Raw genomic sequence first — 20,574 nt, 5'->3', positions numbered from 1 at the left:
ATCAATTGCTTCGTTCGGTTACGTATTGCTTACTAAGAATACGGTAGTATTCTTAGTATACATTTAGATCGAGACTATTAATGTATACTAAGATCGAGATTATTTAGATCGAGACTTAAATGTATACTAAGAATACGGTAGTATTCTTAGTATACATTTAGATCGAGAAGTTATAAGATACTTATACATATAAGATCTTAAGTATATTGACAACTGGGGGCCTCGGTGCAATATTTTTCGAGCTCCCCTTTGTAAGAAGTTAGACGAATTTGACGCGAACTCTGCGGTTGACGGAGAAAACATATCTATGATTGGTTTGAATTGAGGACGGACTAAAAGCCAAGTCTGAGAACTAAAATCCAAGTCTAAACTGTTGTTTAAAATGTTGCTAAAATGAATTTGCTAAAAATTACTGAGACAGCAGAGAACAGGTAAATAATGTTTAAACTATATTAGATAATAAAATATTATGTCTCGAAAATCCAAATATTCTTATTATGGACTGTAGAATTATTTTTTTTAGAATTTAGAATGAGTGGGAGGGGGGTTAAACACTTCAACCTTACAGATCCATTGTGTCCCCTTTCTTGAATCATAACTCATCATACAGTCCCAGGGCTTTGACAAAAGCCAGTATCTGGGACAGTTTTACAAAGGGTAGGGTAGTTCTCCATCTCAATATCAGCCGTACCAAAATTCATGGCACGAATAGTGGTTTGTCGTCTCGGCGCACTCAGTGATGAGGTGTACTGGTGTTTCACCCTCTTCCCCACAGAATCTGCATTCGCCGTTTCTTCTTAGTTTCAATCTACTGAGGTGTTCATTGAGGGAGACAGTGTCCTGTTAAAAACCCCGTGACAATCCGAGATTGTTCCCACTCGAACATAGGAAGATCTGTGATTTTCTTGATCATAAGCCCTCAGAAACTTCTTCGAGTGTCTTAGACCATTGCAGATTTCCGACTCAGGTTGCGGCTGGAATCTTCCGCAAATTCCGAATTATGGACTGTAACATAACATTACATCAGAACACATTTATATCCACTACCTAGGTATTGTCTGGCCACTAAGTTTTTTCGTTTGAGTCATGGCATTATCATACAAGATACCAAATGTACAAAAGTATAGAGGAAAAGTTTCGTGATAAGAACTATATAATAACCTAAAAAATGCTGCAGTTTTAATGGCGACCGCGGTTCATTTAGTTAAAAACACGTGTACACGAAGAGGCTGCTGCTGTAGCACAAAAGAGAGAATTTATTCCTACAATGTGTAAGAAAGTATATACCCGAAAAGCTAAAAGTAATGTATTTCACAGAGGATTGGGTCAGCTGAAGTGAATGAATTAGGAAGTTTCTCAAAATTGTGACGCAGAATCGTAGCCTATTCAAGATCAAATTACCGTTATCGATAATGGAAATAAAAAAGGAGAACCCTGTAAAACTGAGCCATTTTGTAGTAAAAATTCAAGATGCAGAATTCCGACTCAATATTGGTCTTTACGAAAATGTTAGTCAAGTTAATTTTTTTTAAACCGGAGGCAATAGAGCTTTTTCGCACGAGCGAAAAACACCATTACTTATATACAGGTTGTCCTAGGAAAATAGTGCAAGTATTTTTAAAGGGGGTAAAAATTGTATATTTTTAAATATTTTCTCTTCATCGATTTTCACATAAGTTCAAAATAACGCAGTTATTTTACTTTGAAATTTCAAAAACATTTTTTGCTGGATCTTTTCAGGATTTTCTTTCATGTAGAATTTAATCTACTACCTATGTTGCCATATTATTAGAAATTATGTTTTTTAGCTAAAAAACTAAAAATTTCAAATATTTTCCAAAAAAAATTCCGAATTTTCCAAAAAATTTTTTTTTGGGAAAAAAACTCATAGGCGTGTGTCTGGGGTTCAACAATACTACCAGTTAAAATACTTGCCCATATTTCTGGGACACCTTGTGGCTAATAAATAAAATATGTTTCTTCGTCATGGTCATTTGTTTTGTGGATTTGGGCCGGTTGTCTGTTTTCCCGGGCCAGTTTCCACTTCCCCATCACCCTGAAGGCAACAAACCAAACCAACAGTAGGGAGACCACAGTGAAATCACACATGGTTATAAAACTCATTCGCAACTACTAAACTTTTGACTTTTTTGTACTTTTGTCATTGCGGTGTGGACAATTTGTCTCAAGTTTGTCTTTTCAGAAGTCTCCATTTTTTTGTGACAAGTTTGTCTTGTTTTCGTCTCAAAAATCGTGTTTATTTTTTCTCACCTTGGTCTGGAGGCAGCATTAAGTTTTAAAACTATAAATAAACAAAAAACAGAATCCAAATTTCCGTTTGTTATTAAACTTATCATCGCTTTCCTGCATCGTACGAAATCCGACTATCGACTACTATTTCCGACCTCGCCAACTATGATACTCGTCGGCAGAACTCCCGACGACCGGCGGTTCCAGTCCAGAAATAGTTTCCTGGATATCTATTTCTATCTTATTTATATAAAGCCGAAAATATCTGGAGTGCAAGTCGGTTCTGGAACGCGTCGGATGCGCTTTTTGTTGCTCGCCGTTGCTGCACTTGAGGTGCTGTTCCCAATCCCGGTACAGTATGCTAAATAGATTGGCGTAGGAGATACACTAGTTAGAATATGGGTATTTCACATAAAAATTTATTACTATTTGAATACCGGATGAAAATATAGTGTTTTAATTAAGAAAAAAGAAATTCTTCCTTCTATACAGCCTCATCCACTACACCCATTTAAAATTACACCTATTTTGAACAAAAACGTCACATTTTTTGCAGAAATTTATAAAACGATATAGGTACTTAAATATCGTATGGTGGGAAAACAAAAACTGCGTCAAAGAAGGATGGGAAATTACAATCGATGATAATTTTGGCCAGGTCAATCTCTAGACGTTATTTACTAAAAATTGACATAAAACTTGTCAAAATTAACATTAATTATACAGTATGTCCCCGGATTGTCTTTACAAGAGGAATAACTTTTTATTATTGACATTTTGAGAAAAATGCATTCTTCATAAAAATTTTAGCTTATTCTAAAATGGACAATCCCGTTTATACTTTTCCAAATTTCCATACAGTTTTAGAGAAAATTAAGAAAATCATGAAAATATGGTTGAATTTTTTTCTAAAAATCAAAAGTCGTTTCTATGGTAACATCAATTCGATTTCATTCTTTGATAGATGGTTATAATTAATTTTGATTAATGTCATATTCTTTGCTGTTGTTAAAGTATCATATTTTCCGATAACTATAATCACCCTTTCCGTAGCATTTAACTAAATAAATTTTGTGCTTCTTTAACATTTTAAAATTAAAACAACAAAAAACAATCTATCAAAGAATGAACGAAGTTATATTACCATAGAAACGCGTTTTAATTTTAGAACTTCTTTTTAGGACAAAATTCAACCATATTTTCATGTTTTGCTTAATATTTTCTATATTAATATAGTTTTTTATACCCTATACATTTTTTTCATTCCTTTCTCTTACATACCAAATATTCCTAAAGATAAATGAATACAAGTTTGATGAACGGTGTAATAATATTCTAAATTATAATTTCAAATATTTAACATTTATTCTTGAAACTAATAAACATAATATCTACTGTGTTTTATATTGTAAACTTTTGGTGTAAATTCCATTGTCAAATTGGTAATAAACAAGTAGTACAAATAGTACAAAATAAATAAATTTATATGCGCTGCACTATATTATTGGAAATTGCCAATTTACGTTGAGATTGCTTAACAAAAATTGAGTGCAAGGTTGTGTCAATTTTAATTTAAAAATTATTCATTTAAATTAATTAAAGGGTTATTAACGGTAAAATATCTAAATATATCAACAATTGGCGTATAGTTATACTCTCATTCCCAATTTACTAATTTACGTTATAAGATAACTAACGAAAATTGGCTAAAACTCTTTATTGCGTAGCCATGGTAAGATTTTTTTGCATGAAGTTTCGTTAGATAAAGTAAGGAATTATAAAACAAACCGCTTCAAAGATGGCTGGGGAATAACAATCGACGATAGTTTTAGGGAGGTTGACCTCTAGATATCATTGAGAAAAAATTCACATAAAACTTATCAAAAATTCATATTTTACTAGTTTGCATTTAGCTCTGAGATTAAATTTAATAATCTGCTGATGATGCTAGCATGGTTAGCGATACGCCCCTCCAGTGCAAAAGTAAAGTGTTTTAATATACTGTGGTGAATAAGTGTTTTATTTTGCTGTTGTCGTCAAAGGTTCCAACCCCCTATAACGTGAGTTTATTTTCCCAATAATATTTCTTTTAAGATAGGTTTTAAAACGGCACATGTTAAGAGTTTGTGCCTGCTAAGTATTTCTGCGTCTCAAGCATGTCACGCCATATCTGATTTTTATGGGCGTCCTGCGCTCCGATTTAGGGGTAAAAGTATTCCTAGAAAAGCGTTCAAAATCGAACGATGATTGGTCGAAACAATTCTGTTTCGAAAAAGAAAGTTTGAGAATATTACCTAATGCAGAAGGGTAATGCGGGGGCAAGACAGTACGTTAGTATTTGATGAGATAAGTAAATTTGTAATCAAGAGAGAGAGAGAGGGAGATTGGATAGTTCATTTGCAAAGTAAATAATTAGTTAATATGATAGCCACGTAAGCTTTAGGTGGATTAGTGAATTTCTGTTCTCAGTAGAGTTAGTACTGCTTAGCTTGAGGAAGCGCAAGGATAGGCCCGTTAATGTTGCTTGGCAGGATCTCGGTCCTCCGGGTCTTCAGCGGCGGGAACAGGCCCCCAGGGTCCTCGAATCTCGGGATCGATATGTTGTGTTTATTCTGTTGCCCGTGCGGCTGATTGGTCTGGAGTCCGCGCCATCAGGGGGTGCGTGGGCGGAAGGCCAAGCAGTGCATTTCCATAGATATGTTTGTAAATCTTGTATTGAGAGAGACAGAGATAAATTAGTCCATCTAGTAAGATAAACAGAAAATACATAATAGGTAGTTAGAGCAAAACAATATCGGCATATAGCAGTTAAGTAGGTGGGAATTATGAACTGGACACTTATCCTTACTTTTATTTACGGATTATTTTGTGAGTCTGTGATTTATTATATATTTGTTTTCCTGACAATATAATACTTTAAAACATTTTAAGTATCCTGTCACGAGTTATGGTTTTGTTAGTTGTTTAGATTGATTATTATTTTATAAAGAAAGTAAACAAAAAAATCTTACACCCCAAACTATAATCAACGTAGTCAGCTAAGTTTTAAAGCTATTAATTTTCAAATTAGAGCTAAGAATTTTTTTCAAGAGCTTCTTTTAGGAGATTCGAGAACTTGCCTCCTGAATATTTTGGTTTTTTGGAATATTTGGACTCAACAAATGCCTTGGTTAATTTTTAAAAAGAAAATGAACTTGCCACAAACATTTTGCAATATTTTTAATTATCGTTACTTTTTGATGTTATTCTTCATAATGACAAGGTGGCTTTCATAATTATCGTTGTGTACGACGGAATATGGTTCTTAATGTCGAAGACTGTGCAAAAGTCACTGATCTTGTTGAAGATGGCCGAAATTATGAATATTCGCTTTGTCCTTGATGGAGAATGGGAAAACATAACACAAAATATTAGCAGCCCCTGTCTCCCCTGCCCCCCTACAACAGGAAGACCCCCTGTATGATAAGCTATAGCTCAAGAAAGATGGACACAATACATCTTAAAGATCGCGGTGATTCCCTCCCCCCTCGTACTCATTCTACAATATAGATAATCCACTTTGTGAGATCAAAGAATTCTGTTGCCCGTGCGGCTGATTAGTCTGGAGTCCGCGCCATCAGGGGGTGCGTGGGCGGAAGGCCAAGCAGTGCATTTGCATAGATATGTTTGTAAATCTTGTATTGAGAGAGACAGAGATAAATTAGTCCATCTAGTGAGATAAATAGAAAATAAATAATAGGTAGTTAGGGCAAAATAATATCGGCACATAGCAGTTAAGCAGGTCGGAATTATGAACTGGACACTTATCCTTACTTTTAATTGTGACAGGTATTAAAGTACGCCTCCGCTCAGGGTCGATGCTTCAGGGATTATTAGGTGAGTCTGTGATTTATTATTTATTTGTTTTCCTGACACTATAATACTTTGAAACATTTTAATTATCCTGTCACGAGTTATGGTTTTGTTAGTTGTTTAGATTGTTTATTATTTTATAAAGAAAGTAAACAAAAAAAAATCTTACAGAATTTTTGATATACTTAGAATTCGACAATAGAAAACTTTATAAATATATTTTGTACTGTTCTTTAGGTATGCCTGTTGTGCATTCCACTATTCAAAAACACCATAGGATCGACAAAAAAAGGCGTCAAAGACGGCTAAGGAATAACAATCGGTTATAATTTGAATGGTATTATTTATTAGTCTGTATTATTGTAACCTTTTATATCAGAATATGTGTAGAAAAAAAACTATCACATTAATATTATCTATCCTCTTGTGTTACACATGTGTTCCAAAGTCATACAATGATGTAATCCTTGCCCGAAACGATTATAAACCGTGTCTTATTTCATTTAAATCCTTTACTGCATTCAAGTTCAAGTGCCGTTTAAAAAAAGCCGGCGTTTCTCCATTATTCATGTTGCGAGCTCTCTATGTCCCAAGCCTGATAATGAGCATTTTTGAACAAGAGGGATCTATCAACTTCCGGTCCGGATGTAGACGATGTTCTTTTTTTCAAGATTATGCCATGTCAAGATTTTAATAACAATAAGGAACATGTATTCGCACTTTAATCTTGAACCAAAATCACAGAATAGATAATAATATTTGGTAAGTTTTTATGTCATTTTTTTTTAATAAATAACATTATAGTGTTTGACCCTTGTATACTGTGTATACAAGGGTATACTGGTGCGTCTGAAATATACTGGTGCGTCTGAAAAACTGGCTCACCCCTATAACTTTTTTATTTTTTTAGTTAAAAAACGAGATTTGGTATGTTAGTATATGACATAAATTAGAATTGATTGACGTATTCAATTGTTTTCGGTCACTTCCGGTTTCACCGGAAATGACTACAACTTTTGATTTTCAAAAGACACACTGGGTATTTTTTTTATTTTTTTCGATAGAAAATGACATTCTGAATAGAATGACATATCATATGTCAACTTTTGACATACTCGCTTAATAAAAAATCGTATTTTAAAATTCAATCTAGAGTGCCATGGCTATATTAAAAACACTAATTCTTAACCAAGGAGCCTTGGAAAAATAGATTTGATCGTCTAATGTTTTTAGTGTCATATCCTGGCCAGTTAGAAAATGCTCAAATTGTATTTTTAATCATCTCTCAATTTTTTCAAATGGAACGAGGGTGGCTCATTAGCATATTTGGAAAAAGCATTTTTTTTTAATAATTTGATTCTACACACTTGGGATTTCGAGTCAAATTTTCGTTACGAACCGCAAGTTTTAATTTCAAATACACCATATGCGAAAATGTCAAAAGTTGACATATGATATGTCATTCTATTCATAGTGTCATTTTCTTTCCAATAAAGTAAAAAAATACCGAGAGTGCCATTTAAAAATCGCGTTTTTTTAACTGAAAAAATAAAAAAGTTATAGGGGTGAGCCACTGTTGAGACGCACCCGGTATATGATAGAGTAATATGAGTAATATGTATATGTATATATATCATATGTATATGATAGAGTAATATACATGGATTTATTTTTACCCAACTTATTACCATACAAAAAAATGGCGTCAAAGAGGACTGGGGTATGACAATAGACGTTAGTTTTTTCAGTCGTATTGTTTATACATTCAAACCATTTCCTTCATTTTGCAATTAATTTTAGAAATACTTATTTTCTCAGTGCTTTTAAACATTCGTTTTACTGTACTCACCCTGTTTAACAGAGACAAATCTGCTGTTCAACGCGGCTACAAAACTGGCCTGGGGCAAGGAATCCTCCAAAGAGAACAGTTCGTCCTTGGTTACAGTGTTGGAACGGCTTTTCAACAGAGCTTTAGAACCGATAGGGCTCAAGTACTGTCCTTGTCTGTCCCTGAGGGCCAGTTGACCGCTGTGGTACTCGGCGGAGAAAAGGCAGTCTTTGTTGCAGGCATCCACCAGTTTACCTATAATAAAATGTTTGGTTGATTTAGAGAAATAGTTATTTTTTATACAAGATAGTCGATAATGCAATTTTATCGTCGTGCAGTGGCGCATCTAGAGATTGAGTCTGGGAGGGGTAGTTTGAATATTCAAAAAAGTACTAAATTTGAGTCAATTTTTTGCTGGAAGGTATTGTAACTGTGGAAAAAATCTACTTGGATTGGTTTGGATATTCTGTTTTAATTTGTATTATTAACTTTTTTGTAACAATTTTAATTTATACCAAATTTTTCTTATTAATTAATTTCTTTCTGGGAGGGGTAATTGTATAGGGCTTGTTTCTCTCTACAATTTCCTGTTTCACAATGTACCGTTTGTGTCCGGGAAGAGATCATAGTTTCATCGTTGTCGATTTTCGAAAGAAATCAGTACATGTATATTATTTCGTATATTTTTCATTTTATTGATTTTATGGAAAGCACTGTTCATTAAAATGTTGTATCCTATGTTATAGGGCTCGTTTCTCTCTACAATTTCCTGTCTCACAATGTACCGTTTGTGTCCGGGAAGGGATCATAGTTTCATCGTTGTCGATTTTCGAAAGAAATATTATTATGTATATTATTTCGTATATTTTTCATTTTATTGATTTTATGGAAAGAACTGTTCATTAAAATGTTGTATCCTACGTTATAGGGCTTGTTTCTCTCTACAATTTCCTGTTTCACAATGTACCGTTTGTGTCGGGGAAGGGATCATAGTTTCATAGTTGTCGATTTTCGAAAGAAATCAGTACATGTATATTATTTCGTATATTTTTCATTTTATTGATTTTATTGAAAGAACTATTCATTAAAATATTGTATCCTACACTATAGGGCTTGTTTCTCTCTACAATTTCCTGTTTCACAATGTACCGTTTGTGTCGGGGAAGAGATCATAGTTTCATTGTTGTCGATTTTCGAAAGAAATCAGTACATGTATATTATTTCGTATATTTTTCATTTTATTGATTTTATTGAAATAACTGTTCATTAAAATATTGTATCCTACACTATAGGGCTTGTTTCTCTCTACAATTTCCTGTTTCACAATGTACCGTTTGTGTCGGGGAAGAGATCATAGTTTCATTGTTGTCGATTTTCGAAAGAAATCAGTACATGTATATTATTTCGTATATTTTTCATTTCATTGATTTGATGGAAAGCACTGTTCATTAAAATGTTGTATCCTATGGTATAGGGCTCGTTTCTCTCTACAATTTCCTGTCTCACAATGTACCGTTTGTGTCCGGGAATGGTTCATAGTTTCATAGTTTCGATTTTCGAAAGTAATAATTAAAATAAATTAATTTCTTTCTGGGAGGGGTAATTACCCCCATTACCCCTCCCGTATATGCGCCCCTGTCGTCGTGTATAAAACAATATTTTTTCCATAGCGAGTTACGTTTTAAAAAATATTCAGAAATTATTATTTCAAGGAATTTATTATGAATAGACAAAATATTGTGCTGGGTTGGCGTTGGTTTCTATGTAATTTGATAAATAAATAAAGCTGTCTCTTTAGTTGTTAGTTTTGAGTCAATATTTTTTAATTCTCTTTCGTGTCGATTCCTGATTGAACTGGAGCCAGAAATGGCTCAAAACGAAATATATAAATTATCAAAGATATTCAGGCTGAGGCGACAAACGCCATATCCAAACTACTTCCATTTAACCAAATAACTTATGAAAAGGAATACAACAATTTTCAAAAATGGAAGCAATTAAAAAACGTGCGAGAAGAAATAAAATTTTTAACCTATCTTCGCTGTTAAAGTATCATTTAATCTACCCTTGTCGTTAAAGTACTATTTTATCTACTATTTTTGATAGATATGAGGCAATTTTAACAGTTGCTATGGAAAGAAATATTTATTTTGTATATTTCTGAAAAATTTAACTCTACTCTATACTATAGATAAATGTAATACAAAAAAATGAAGAAAAAGATACCAAATTTATTTCACTCACCATTAGATGACAGATATTTGTTATTGCAAGTGTGTATGGCATATTTCCCACCCTCATCCTGTCTGAATTCGAGGGTGAAAAGGGTGTCTTCTCCCCAGGGAATGTTAGCGTCCACGTAGATTTCATCCAGGCTCTCTGAAAGATGAGCAAACCTTTTTCTACCCACTGACCTCAAGTTCATCTGTGGGCGAGCGGCAAGATGGACATGCCAAAATTCTGCATCGCCAGGTACCTGTAATACATCAAAATAAAAGAAAAAAATAATTATATTTAGTCAAAGTAAATAAACAGAATTTTAATAAAGGTAGTCACACACATACAGTTTCTTCTCACGGCAAATCTGAGCAGTACAGGCTTTTAGATTTTGTTTGCTACCTTAATTCAGATTCAAATGGCGGCTCTACTGTAAAAAAATGTCAAGTTGCCATATTCATTTATTTATTTCCTGCCATGGTCATTCGTTTTGACACTTTAGTTTTGTATTTTGAATTTTTGGTTTAAATAAATAATGTTGTGATACTTTAAGCTTAAAAATGTTTACTAGCAGACAGAAAAATTAAAAGAAAATATGTTAAAGTGGGCAACGCTGTGCCGGTCAAGCTTAATCACGTGACTAAAACTTTATTTGATATGAACTATATATGATTAGTCTATACTTTATCCATGTCTGTGGTTGGTTTATCGTAAAGTATTAGTCTATAGCCCTGCGGCTAGAAGAAACGCTTACTCAGCATATAAAAGACCATACCATCACGTGGTATACTGATGCTTCCAAAACCAAAGCAGAGACAGGGATAGGAGTATTTGGGCCGAAAACTAAATACTCCGAACCAATGGGCACCTACCTCAGTATCCTTCAGGCAGAAATTTACACTATCGAAAGATGCGTACAATTTATCTTAGATAGGAACTATCGAAAACAGGAAATTGCCATCCTATCCGATAGTCAAGCAGCACTTAACGCGATCATCTTCATCGCGAAGTTGGTCAAAGAATCCCTAGAAAAGCTCAACAAATTAGGCAAAGAGAATAAAGTCCTCCTACTCTGGGTGCCTGCTCACCAAGGGATAGAAGGCAATGAAAAAGCAAATGATCTGGCTAGGAAAGGAGCGAACACTCCACTAACTGGACCAGAACCGTTCTGTTTTCCAAACGGGAACCAACTGAAAGCGGAACTGAAGAATCTGGAAGACTCCATCCGTAACTTGGAATGGGTGTCCTCCAACGGTCTAAGACACTCGAAAAAGTTCCTCAGAACTTACGACCGAGAAAAATCAAAGGTTTTTCTTGATTTAAGTAAAAACAATATTCCTCAACGAACACCTCAGTAGGCTGAAGCTGAGAAACAACGGCGAATGCAGATTTTGTGGGGAAAATGGGGAAACACCAGAACACTTTATCACTGAGTGCGCCGAGACGACGACCATTCGTGCCATGAACTTTGGTACGTCTGATGTCGAGGATGGAGAGCTGGCCTCTGTGGAGCCGTCTCAGATACTGGCTTTTGTTAAAGCCCTGATTTTGTATGATGAGTTATAACTCGTTATAACTCAAGAAAGGGGAACACACAATAGATCTATAAGGTCGCGGTGATTAACTCCCCTCCTAAACCACAAATTAACTACAACAGATGCGAAAGAACACCGAATTAAGCGTTCAGGTTTCTGTGACCTTCAGAAAGAGTTCATAGACAATCCGCATCAATGTATAGTTTGGGTTATTATTTGTTTGGATGAAAATAATCTGCACCAATATGTTATCGAGGCATATAATCTCACAGTAATTTAATAGATTGCTCGTCATATTATATCAGTTCGTAGGAGATTAGGAAAAAAAAGATGTTTATAGTATAAAAAATTAATTTATTTAACAAAATTTAATTAAAGATTTGATAAAATAGTTACTTTTCTATTGGTTCTATCGGACTTTTTTCGACTATATAAATCTTTATTTTTTGTAAACTTTAATGCATAAAATATTTTCAATTTAATAAATAATTTAATGATGTAAATAAGAGGAAATTTCTCACATGGGTGGTCAAATTTTATAGTTTTCATTACATCAATCAGCCTCTGAATGTTTTCTTCAGTGCAAAACTCATCAAAATTTAATATAAATAATTTTTCCATTTCCAGTAAATAAAATGAACAAATTTTTCCACTTTCATGATCAAAGGCTTTTAAATGGGTAAATAATTTTGAGTTATCCAGAGATTCGGATTCTTTTGCAAATTTTAGACAATTATCACAGTGATGTATTTGAAGACCCTTTTAATTAATGTAGTCAAACATAATTAAAGGCATTTTGAGTTGAAAACATTTCTCAGAGGCTGTTTGATATAATGAAAACTATAGAATTTGACCACCCATGTGAGAAATTTCCTCTTATTTACATCATTAAATGATTTATTAGATTGAAAATATTTGATGTATTAAAGTTTACAAATAAAGATTTATATAGTCGAAAAAAGTCCGATAGAACCAATAGGAAGGTACTATTTTGTCACATTTTAAATTAAATTTTGTTAAATAAATTAATTTTTTGTACTATAAATATCTTTTTTTCCTTATAAATAAACACATTTGTATCCCATTTTAAATAAGATATACAAATTACCAAAACTTAGAAATAACAGTTCAAAAGTTCAACAAAAATCCTACACCCGTTTCTAAAAAGAATCATATAACCACGCACTATGTCATTCCAGCAAGCGAATACGACACAGCATAGGTTTCCGGACTAAACGACTGGTGTATTTACACCACGCAATAGGCGTGTGGGGTTTGCCGAGCGGTTTCCGATGCAGTCACTTTCTTTCGCATCTGTTATAGGTAATTTGTGCCTAAACATTCTACATAGCCCTGCGGAATTTCCCCATTTTTTATCATAAATTTCATCTAAAAAAGAACTATAAATAGCCCATTTCATGGCGTTCAAACAGGACAGAGACATTGTTATTTTAAGCACGGTTTTATGAGTGATATCACCGACTTTTATGCCACTTAAATAATAAATTGAGTATCACTAATAGATAAACCATTAAGTTCTATCTGAATGTAAATAAAGTTAACAATATAATGAACATTATTAATAGACACATATTTAACCACCTAGTAACAGAAAAGGAATTGCATTAAAATGACACTGTGTTTGACGTAAAATACTTCATTTTTTTCTGTTACATATCTGATAAAATCCATAGATACTATTGGAACGTTAATAGCTTTATAAACACATTACCTATTTCAGAAAACCTATAATCAATAAAATCAATAAGAATGTTTTTCTAGAACTGTATTTGAACTATTGCTACACCTATATTTTGCAGAAGCTTAAATTTGTTTATACACACAGTGGGACCGATTGCCATTTTTGCGGCCAGAACCTTATAAAACAGAAGCTGCTTTTTCAAAAAGTTTTGATAGGATACATTAAAATACGCAACCAACCGTCATTGAACCGTCCAATCAGATCAAAGGAGTAATCGTCGTAGATCGTGCGTTATCGATAATGTTCGGTGCCTGGAGAAAATTGACAATTGACAAGAGAATTGTTTATTATTTTTGACTTTTTAGTTCGTTTAATTTAATAATTACTAAAACCAGTAGTTCGAAAGATATATTTAAAAATAAAAGATAAAAATCCAAAAAATTAATTATCTATTAACGTGGATTTGGACGACAATAGGTAAGAACACTAAATTTATTTCTATATTCGATATAAACTTGTTTATTAGGTTTTTAGTTTGTGATGTTTCATGTGATGATCATTTTCATGTTCATCGTCTTTGAATTGACATGAGGATATCTATGGAAAAGTAACTAATCTGAAAGTAAGCCAACATATCGTTTGTCCTTTGTGTGCTAAAGAAAAGATTTTCTTTTCGCATCATGAGGAAGTATTACATCAATTAAAAAATGTTAGGAAGTTGATTACTTGTCATGGAAAAGTATACCAATGGAAATTATTTGTTAAAGAAGTATAATTCTAAGGGTAAATTTTATTATAATTAGTAACCTGTCTATTTTTTATACGTAGATGTTTCAGGTTTTAAGAATAAATTGGTTGAACCCAAAATCTGGAGGAAGTACCTATATCCATACACAGAATATGCCCATTAAAAATACTAGTCCAAATTTGCTTTAATGGTAGACAATTATTCAATACAAATTAACTTTTTAAGTGACTGAAATATTAAATAGTTTAGAATATGGTATAACAATGTAAAAAAATATTATTTTCAGGAACGATTAGGGCCCGATATATTTGAAACTCATGTTGGACATAGTATTGAGTTGGGTAGAATATTATTCTACGTTAAGTGAGGGTATCAGATACCTATTATTGTACTGTATTTTAATATATACATTAGAATTGTTGGTTTTTTCATATTTGTTTTATTTATTATTTTACTTACAAGTTATATAAAGTTAACACTAAAATCTACTTTTTGACTTATATAAGTTAGTCTGTGGTTTAATGCGTGATTACATCCACATGATTTCAAGTTTTTAAAATATAAATATTATAACTGGCTTTAAAAACTCCATTAAACTGTTAAAAGTGTAATTTATTTCAAAATAAATATACATATATAGGTATATATTAATATCGAAAAACATTTTTATTTCCTTAACACCAATTTAATCATCACATACATATGTATAAACATTTATTTACGTTATTTCAAATGAAGACCACAGGAAAAACCAGCTTTGTTCATTTTAACTGGAGCCGAGAAAATGCAATTACGAGTGAACTACTCTGGTTTTTCTCCTGTAGGGCAAAATAACTAAGCTGTAATATCTCTGGGACTAAGCATATTATTATTGCTTTCTTTGATGGTGCCTCGAATAATGCTAACACTTGCCTATAAAATTGTCTCGCTATCAATTTCTATGAAAATGTAACATATTATCTGGTTTTTTCCGTGTAGTCTTCAAATGATCTAAAAATTCAGCAGGAATGATCCATTATGCAGCAAACACACTGATGTTGAATCATTGGAAGCTTTTTTGTGGGCATTTCACAAATAAAATGAAATATCTGATCAAAAACTGAAAATGCAAATCAGATAGTAAGCTTTATAAATACATACATATATATAAATAATCATACCTACATCTATTTATGTCGTACAATCCAACCGATATTTTAATATCCTAGCCCAAGTAAATAATCAAAAATGCACTTTTTATATCAAAAGCAGTAATGTTATCAAGGGTTCCAATTAATATACAGGATTTAAAAAAAAACACGATCCTAATTCTTATTATTTTTCTAAATACGTATTGTCTGATAGGCAATTACAAAATATAAATCTGATGTAAATAGAAAAATAAAGTAAAAACTGTAAAAACAGGTAAAAACAACAACAAAAATTCTAACCAAAGATTTAACCGTCATACGACATGAGCATCACGTGATTGCACAATACCCAACGATAGGGTACGTACCTCTTTCATCTGATTGGACGGTTGGTTGCGTATTTTAATGTATCCTAGTTTTGATGACCATAGAATACAGAAAAGACCGAAATATTATATTATGCACAGAAAAAAATTTTGGATGCAGATCTGTAACCAGTGAAGGGCAGTAATGTCGAAGGTTTAGTTCTACCGTGTATAATAATTGCAATTTGTAGGGCCCGAATAATAAGTAAAATTTCTTGGTTCATTTTTAAATACAATTAATTTTTTGCATTTTTTATAAAAGTACAATACTACTTGACTATTTCTAGCTATATTTTGAAAAAAAAACTTTTTCACTGGTGCATACTAAATTAATTAATAAATTAGTATAATATAAAAAATAAAATATGCTATTTAACCTTGAGTTTTGTTGAGTGCCCAAAGTTGCCCAATTTATTGGCTGATGTTTTTTGAAAGATTGGACATTACCCTTCATGTATTTGTTACCATCTTGCGCAACTTTGCGCAACTTTAAAAAAAATATATTTTTAAATGTAAGTATGTCCCTGGTACTTTGAGTAATACGAGGCATGTTTTTTAAGTAAGTACCGTTTTGGAATTTAAAAAAAACGTGCAAAGATATCGCAATAATTTTATTTTTACATGAAAGCCTGTACCTTAATCTACTTTTCTACATAATTTCCGTGAATATTGAGGCACTTGTCATAACGTGGCACCAGTTTTTCAATACCCTCCTCATAAAATTCTGCCGCCTGACTGGTTAACCACTGTATCACAACTCTTTTGACTTCGTTATCGTCTTGAAGACGCTGACCGCCAAGGTGTTATTTCAAGTGCAGGAATAAATGGTAGTCACTGGGCGCCAGATCAGGGCTGTATGGAGGATGATCTAGAGTTTCCCAATTAAAAGATTTGATGAGATCTTTGGTCCGATTAGCCACATGTGGACGGGCATTGTCATGCAGCAAAACAATACCCTTACTCAACTTGCCACATCTTTTGTTTTGGATTGCACGGCGCAGATTGTTCAATGTCTCACAATAAGATGCTGCATTGATTGTCTCATTGCGAGGCAAAAACTCCACTAGCAATACTCCTTTTCTGTCCCAAAAAACTGTGCACATGATTTTCCGGGCAGAAATTGTTTGCTTAAACTTCACTCTTTTGGGTGATGATGAATGTCGCCATTCCATGGACTGTTGTTTCGATTCTGGTGTGACGTAGGCCACCCATGTTTCGTCACCAGTAACAATTTTGCCTAAAAAATCTTCACCTTCATTGTAGTACTGCTCAAGGAAAGTCAATGCACTGCCTAAACGTTGGGTTTTGTGCAAATCCGTCAACATTTTCGGAACCCAACGTGAACACAATTTCCGGTAATTCAAGTTCTCGGTCACAATGCGATACAAAACACTACGAGACATTGAGGAAAGTAGTCGCACAATGATGAAATTGTAAAGCGTCTGTTTTCTTTCACCTCTTTGTCCACTTTCTGCACCGAATCTTCATTAACGACCGAAGGACGCCCACTCCGTTCTTCATCATGCACATTTGTGCGGCCATCTTTAAATGCTCTCACCCTTTTCCTTACCATTCCATCACTCATAATGTTTTGTCCGTAAACTTCACAGATCTCACGATGAATATCGATCGGTTTTACGCATTTAGCACTAAGAAATCGTATGACAGCCCGTACTTCACAATCGGCGGGGCTCACGATTGTCGGAGGCATCTTAAACACACAATAAACAACGTATACAATGAAGAATCAGACTGTACTGGCGTCTGTGCATAGACAAGAGATGCAGGTAACCAGCGCGCATGCGCGGAACGCCGACCGTAGCGCTGCGGCGGCGGAATCGCAAAACGGTACTTACTTAAAAAACATGCCTCGTAGATACTATAGGTCTTTATGATTTATTTAGATTAAGTTCGTGTGATTTTAATAAAATCTGATACTCATGAATCGCCTGTAATCAAGCACATAGTTAGGAGGTCCAAGAGTCCTAGACCCTTCACTCCCACCCCACCTCAAATCTACAAATTTTGTGGGTTTTAACTGAATTAATGCTTAGATCGAGGCTTAGATAATATACAACGTTCCCACTCCTTTTTTATCTTTTTAATGGAACAACATGGAGATTTGAAGTAAGGCAATATGTTTAAAAATATTACGTTTTAGTCTAAATATGACAGTTTAAAATTTCAAGATGGCGGCTTAACTTATTAAAATATCCGCACGTAAATTCAAACTATGATATGTACTAAAATAATGAACCGATTTTAAAAATTTAAGCATTTAAAAAAAATATTTTTAAACACATTTACGCTAAATTTAAAACCTTTTAGTTGGTCCAATCCAAAAATAGAAGGAGAAAAAAATTGTGGCACCCAAAACCACCCTTCCCCCGAAATGGTTATTAAAATTTTTGGAACCCCCTCATCATCCGAAATTAATTTTTAGTTGCCTGCCTGTAATAGGTACTCGAAAAATCTAGTCCATACTTTCTTGATTACGTGCCGACTACTCATTTTGAGACATGTGAGACCACGATTGAAAATAATTATTTTTTTACTTCTTCAAAACTAGAATCCAAAAACAATATTTATTTTTTTATCAAAGTTGTTGGTTACATACGGATAAAAAAATATATCAAACAGACCGATAAACAGACAGACAGACACACAGACATGCCACAAGACAACAATATTCGAAATGGCTTGCAAGGCAAAAGCGTAAAAGTTTTGTCATCCGGGTCTTTTTTCTCACATTATATTGATGAGACAATATTATATTGATAGACAATATGCTGGGTATATACGCACGTGAACTATAATATAATTTACTAAAATTTTGAAGATTTACTAAAATTTTGATTTTGAAGACCTAGAAATTCAATTAAGTAAAAACTGTTAAATTCTATATATTTTTGGTTGATTCATATATCTTTGAAGGTTTTGGCCAACTATTCTTCAATCGGCCCCACCGTGTGCCGCACAGAGATATTAAAAAACCAAGTAATTTAGCTGAAAATTGCTTAAAGGATCATCAAAATTGGCCCACTAGAAAAAATAACCTGGATATACAGGGTGGTCCGAATTGTATTCCGGAAACTTTGACAGCATATTCTGCAGATAAAAATAAGTGAAAAAGTTCGTATAAATGTATGTCCTAAAATGCTTAGTTTCGGAGATACAGGGTGTAAAAGTTTGATTTTTATTTCGCTATTTTCCAAATAATTTATGAAGTAACGTCAATATTTAGATGAAAATGGGTGTTTGGAAGTTTTTTGGTATGAGAAATTTGATTTTGATATCAATATGACTCGTACTTGTAGAGGACGCCACCTAAATATTTTTTAAATGGTTTGAGGAGTAATAACTTTTCGTACGTACCTGTATAAAACTACTGAGTGAAAAAATGTACATTTCCATGACTTTTTACGTAAAAAGCGTCTCTTGGTAAAAATCGATACGAGCAACCGTTCTCGAGATATTTAGAATGAAAATAGTCAATACATGTCATTAAAATAATAAATTTAAGAAATATATTTTTTTTTAATAATTAAACATAAATTTGTCTGCGAAAAAATTATGATAAAACAGTTTCTGTTGAACTTTTGGCACAAAAACATTTCAAATTTACGATCTCAGTCTAATAACTATTTAGTCAACAACATGTTTAATTTATGTCAATGATGACAGGTATTGATAATTTCGATTTCAAATATCTCGAGACCTATTACTCGTAGCAGTTTTTACCAAGAGACCTTTTTTACGTAAAAAAAGTCGTTAATGTATATTTTTTCACTCGGTAGTTTTATACAGGTACGGACGAAAAGTTATTGCCCTTCAAACCAGTTAAGAAATATGTAGGTGGCGCCCTCTACTAGTAGGAGTCATATTGACTTAAAAATCAAATTTCTCAGGTCAAAAAACTCCCATACACCAATTTTTATCCAAATATTGACGTTACTTCATAAATTATTTGGAAAAAATCGAAATAAAAATAAAACTTCTACACCTTGTATCTCCGAAACGAAGCATTTTAAGACGTACGTTTATACGAACTTTTTTACTTATTTTTATCTGCAGAATATGCTGCCGAAGTTTCCAGAATTTACTTTTTCCGGACCACCCTGTGTAAAACTTTAAAATATGTACATCAAAATTTTAAGGTTCCGTTTCGTGTTTAGTTTAATTTATGCTATTGTAGACATAAAATTAAAAAATAATGCTTACCTTTGCAGTGCAAACCAATTTATCAGCCGATGCACCCAAGAAATATCCCCTGACAACGTTTCTGAATGCCCATCTTCCAGTACCATCCTCAGCAACACTGATCTGGAACTGACTTCCTGGATCTTTCTCTTCACCTTCGCAAGTGACATTTCCAAAGGAATCCACGGCAAGGTACTTATCCAGGTGTGATCTCAAGTAGATTAAACCTGAGAAAGACATAAAAATATTTCAATGATCTATCCTTCAATATTAAGACAATAATTATGCGGTATATTATTTTATATGTATATGGTTAAAAACTGGATTCAAGTGGCACAAAATAGAAAGAAATGGCTAGAGTTAAGAGAGGCTTCTGTTCAGCAGTGGAGGGAATAAGCTAAATGATGATGATGATGATGATATGATTATAAAATATATTGGTACTTACTTTCTCCACTGTTGTTAAGGTCCGGTTCCAAGGTCCAGATTTGTTTCTTTTTCAGTGAAGCTCCATTTGCGTTGATTTTGAACCCAAAGGTTTCTGCTGTGAGGTAGCGAAACTTGGAGTTGATCAAACCTATTGTCCAGCAACCTTTCTGTTGGTTTTGGGAGATAATGTCACCACAGCCGTTGGTATCACCGTTCTGGTGACCATTTAGACCGTTCATAGTGATCTGAAACAAACAAAAATCAATCAAGAAAATTATTTTTTATTTTATTTTAATCATTTTTACTATATTTTATTAT

General features: G+C 33.3%; 1 protein-coding gene and 1 long non-coding RNA gene across 3 annotated transcripts in view; one reads left to right on the top strand and one right to left on the bottom strand.

Moving 5' to 3' along the window:
• The window catches only part of LOC115884246 (protein singed), a 67,797-nt gene that overhangs the window by 32,593 nt on the left and 14,630 nt on the right, over positions 1-20,574 (bottom strand). For both annotated transcript variants that reach the window (XM_030902747.1, XM_030902748.1), the window contains exons 2-5: positions 20,276-20,501; positions 19,849-20,054; positions 10,175-10,406; positions 7,952-8,185 (exon numbers count right to left, since the gene is read on the bottom strand). In XM_030902747.1, coding sequence (XP_030758607.1) covers positions 7,952-8,185; positions 10,175-10,406; positions 19,849-20,054; positions 20,276-20,495 — 892 coding nt within the window. In that variant the 5' untranslated portion in view covers positions 20,496-20,501. The remainder of the gene's footprint in view (positions 1-7,951; positions 8,186-10,174; positions 10,407-19,848; positions 20,055-20,275; positions 20,502-20,574) is intronic.
• On the top strand, positions 13,586-14,561 carry LOC115884247. Its single transcript, XR_004050531.1, has 3 exons — positions 13,586-13,861; positions 13,911-14,167; positions 14,222-14,561. It is a non-coding gene; the product is annotated as an uncharacterized LOC115884247 (long non-coding RNA).

This window comes from Sitophilus oryzae, unplaced genomic scaffold (genome assembly GCF_002938485.1).
Source record: "Sitophilus oryzae breed Bouriz unplaced genomic scaffold, Soryzae_2.0 scaffold_227_pilon_pilon, whole genome shotgun sequence".
NCBI lineage: Eukaryota > Metazoa > Arthropoda > Insecta > Coleoptera > Curculionidae > Sitophilus > Sitophilus oryzae.
The sequence above is the reverse complement of the archived record's forward strand: the minus strand, read 5'-3'. Positions and strand labels throughout refer to the sequence as shown.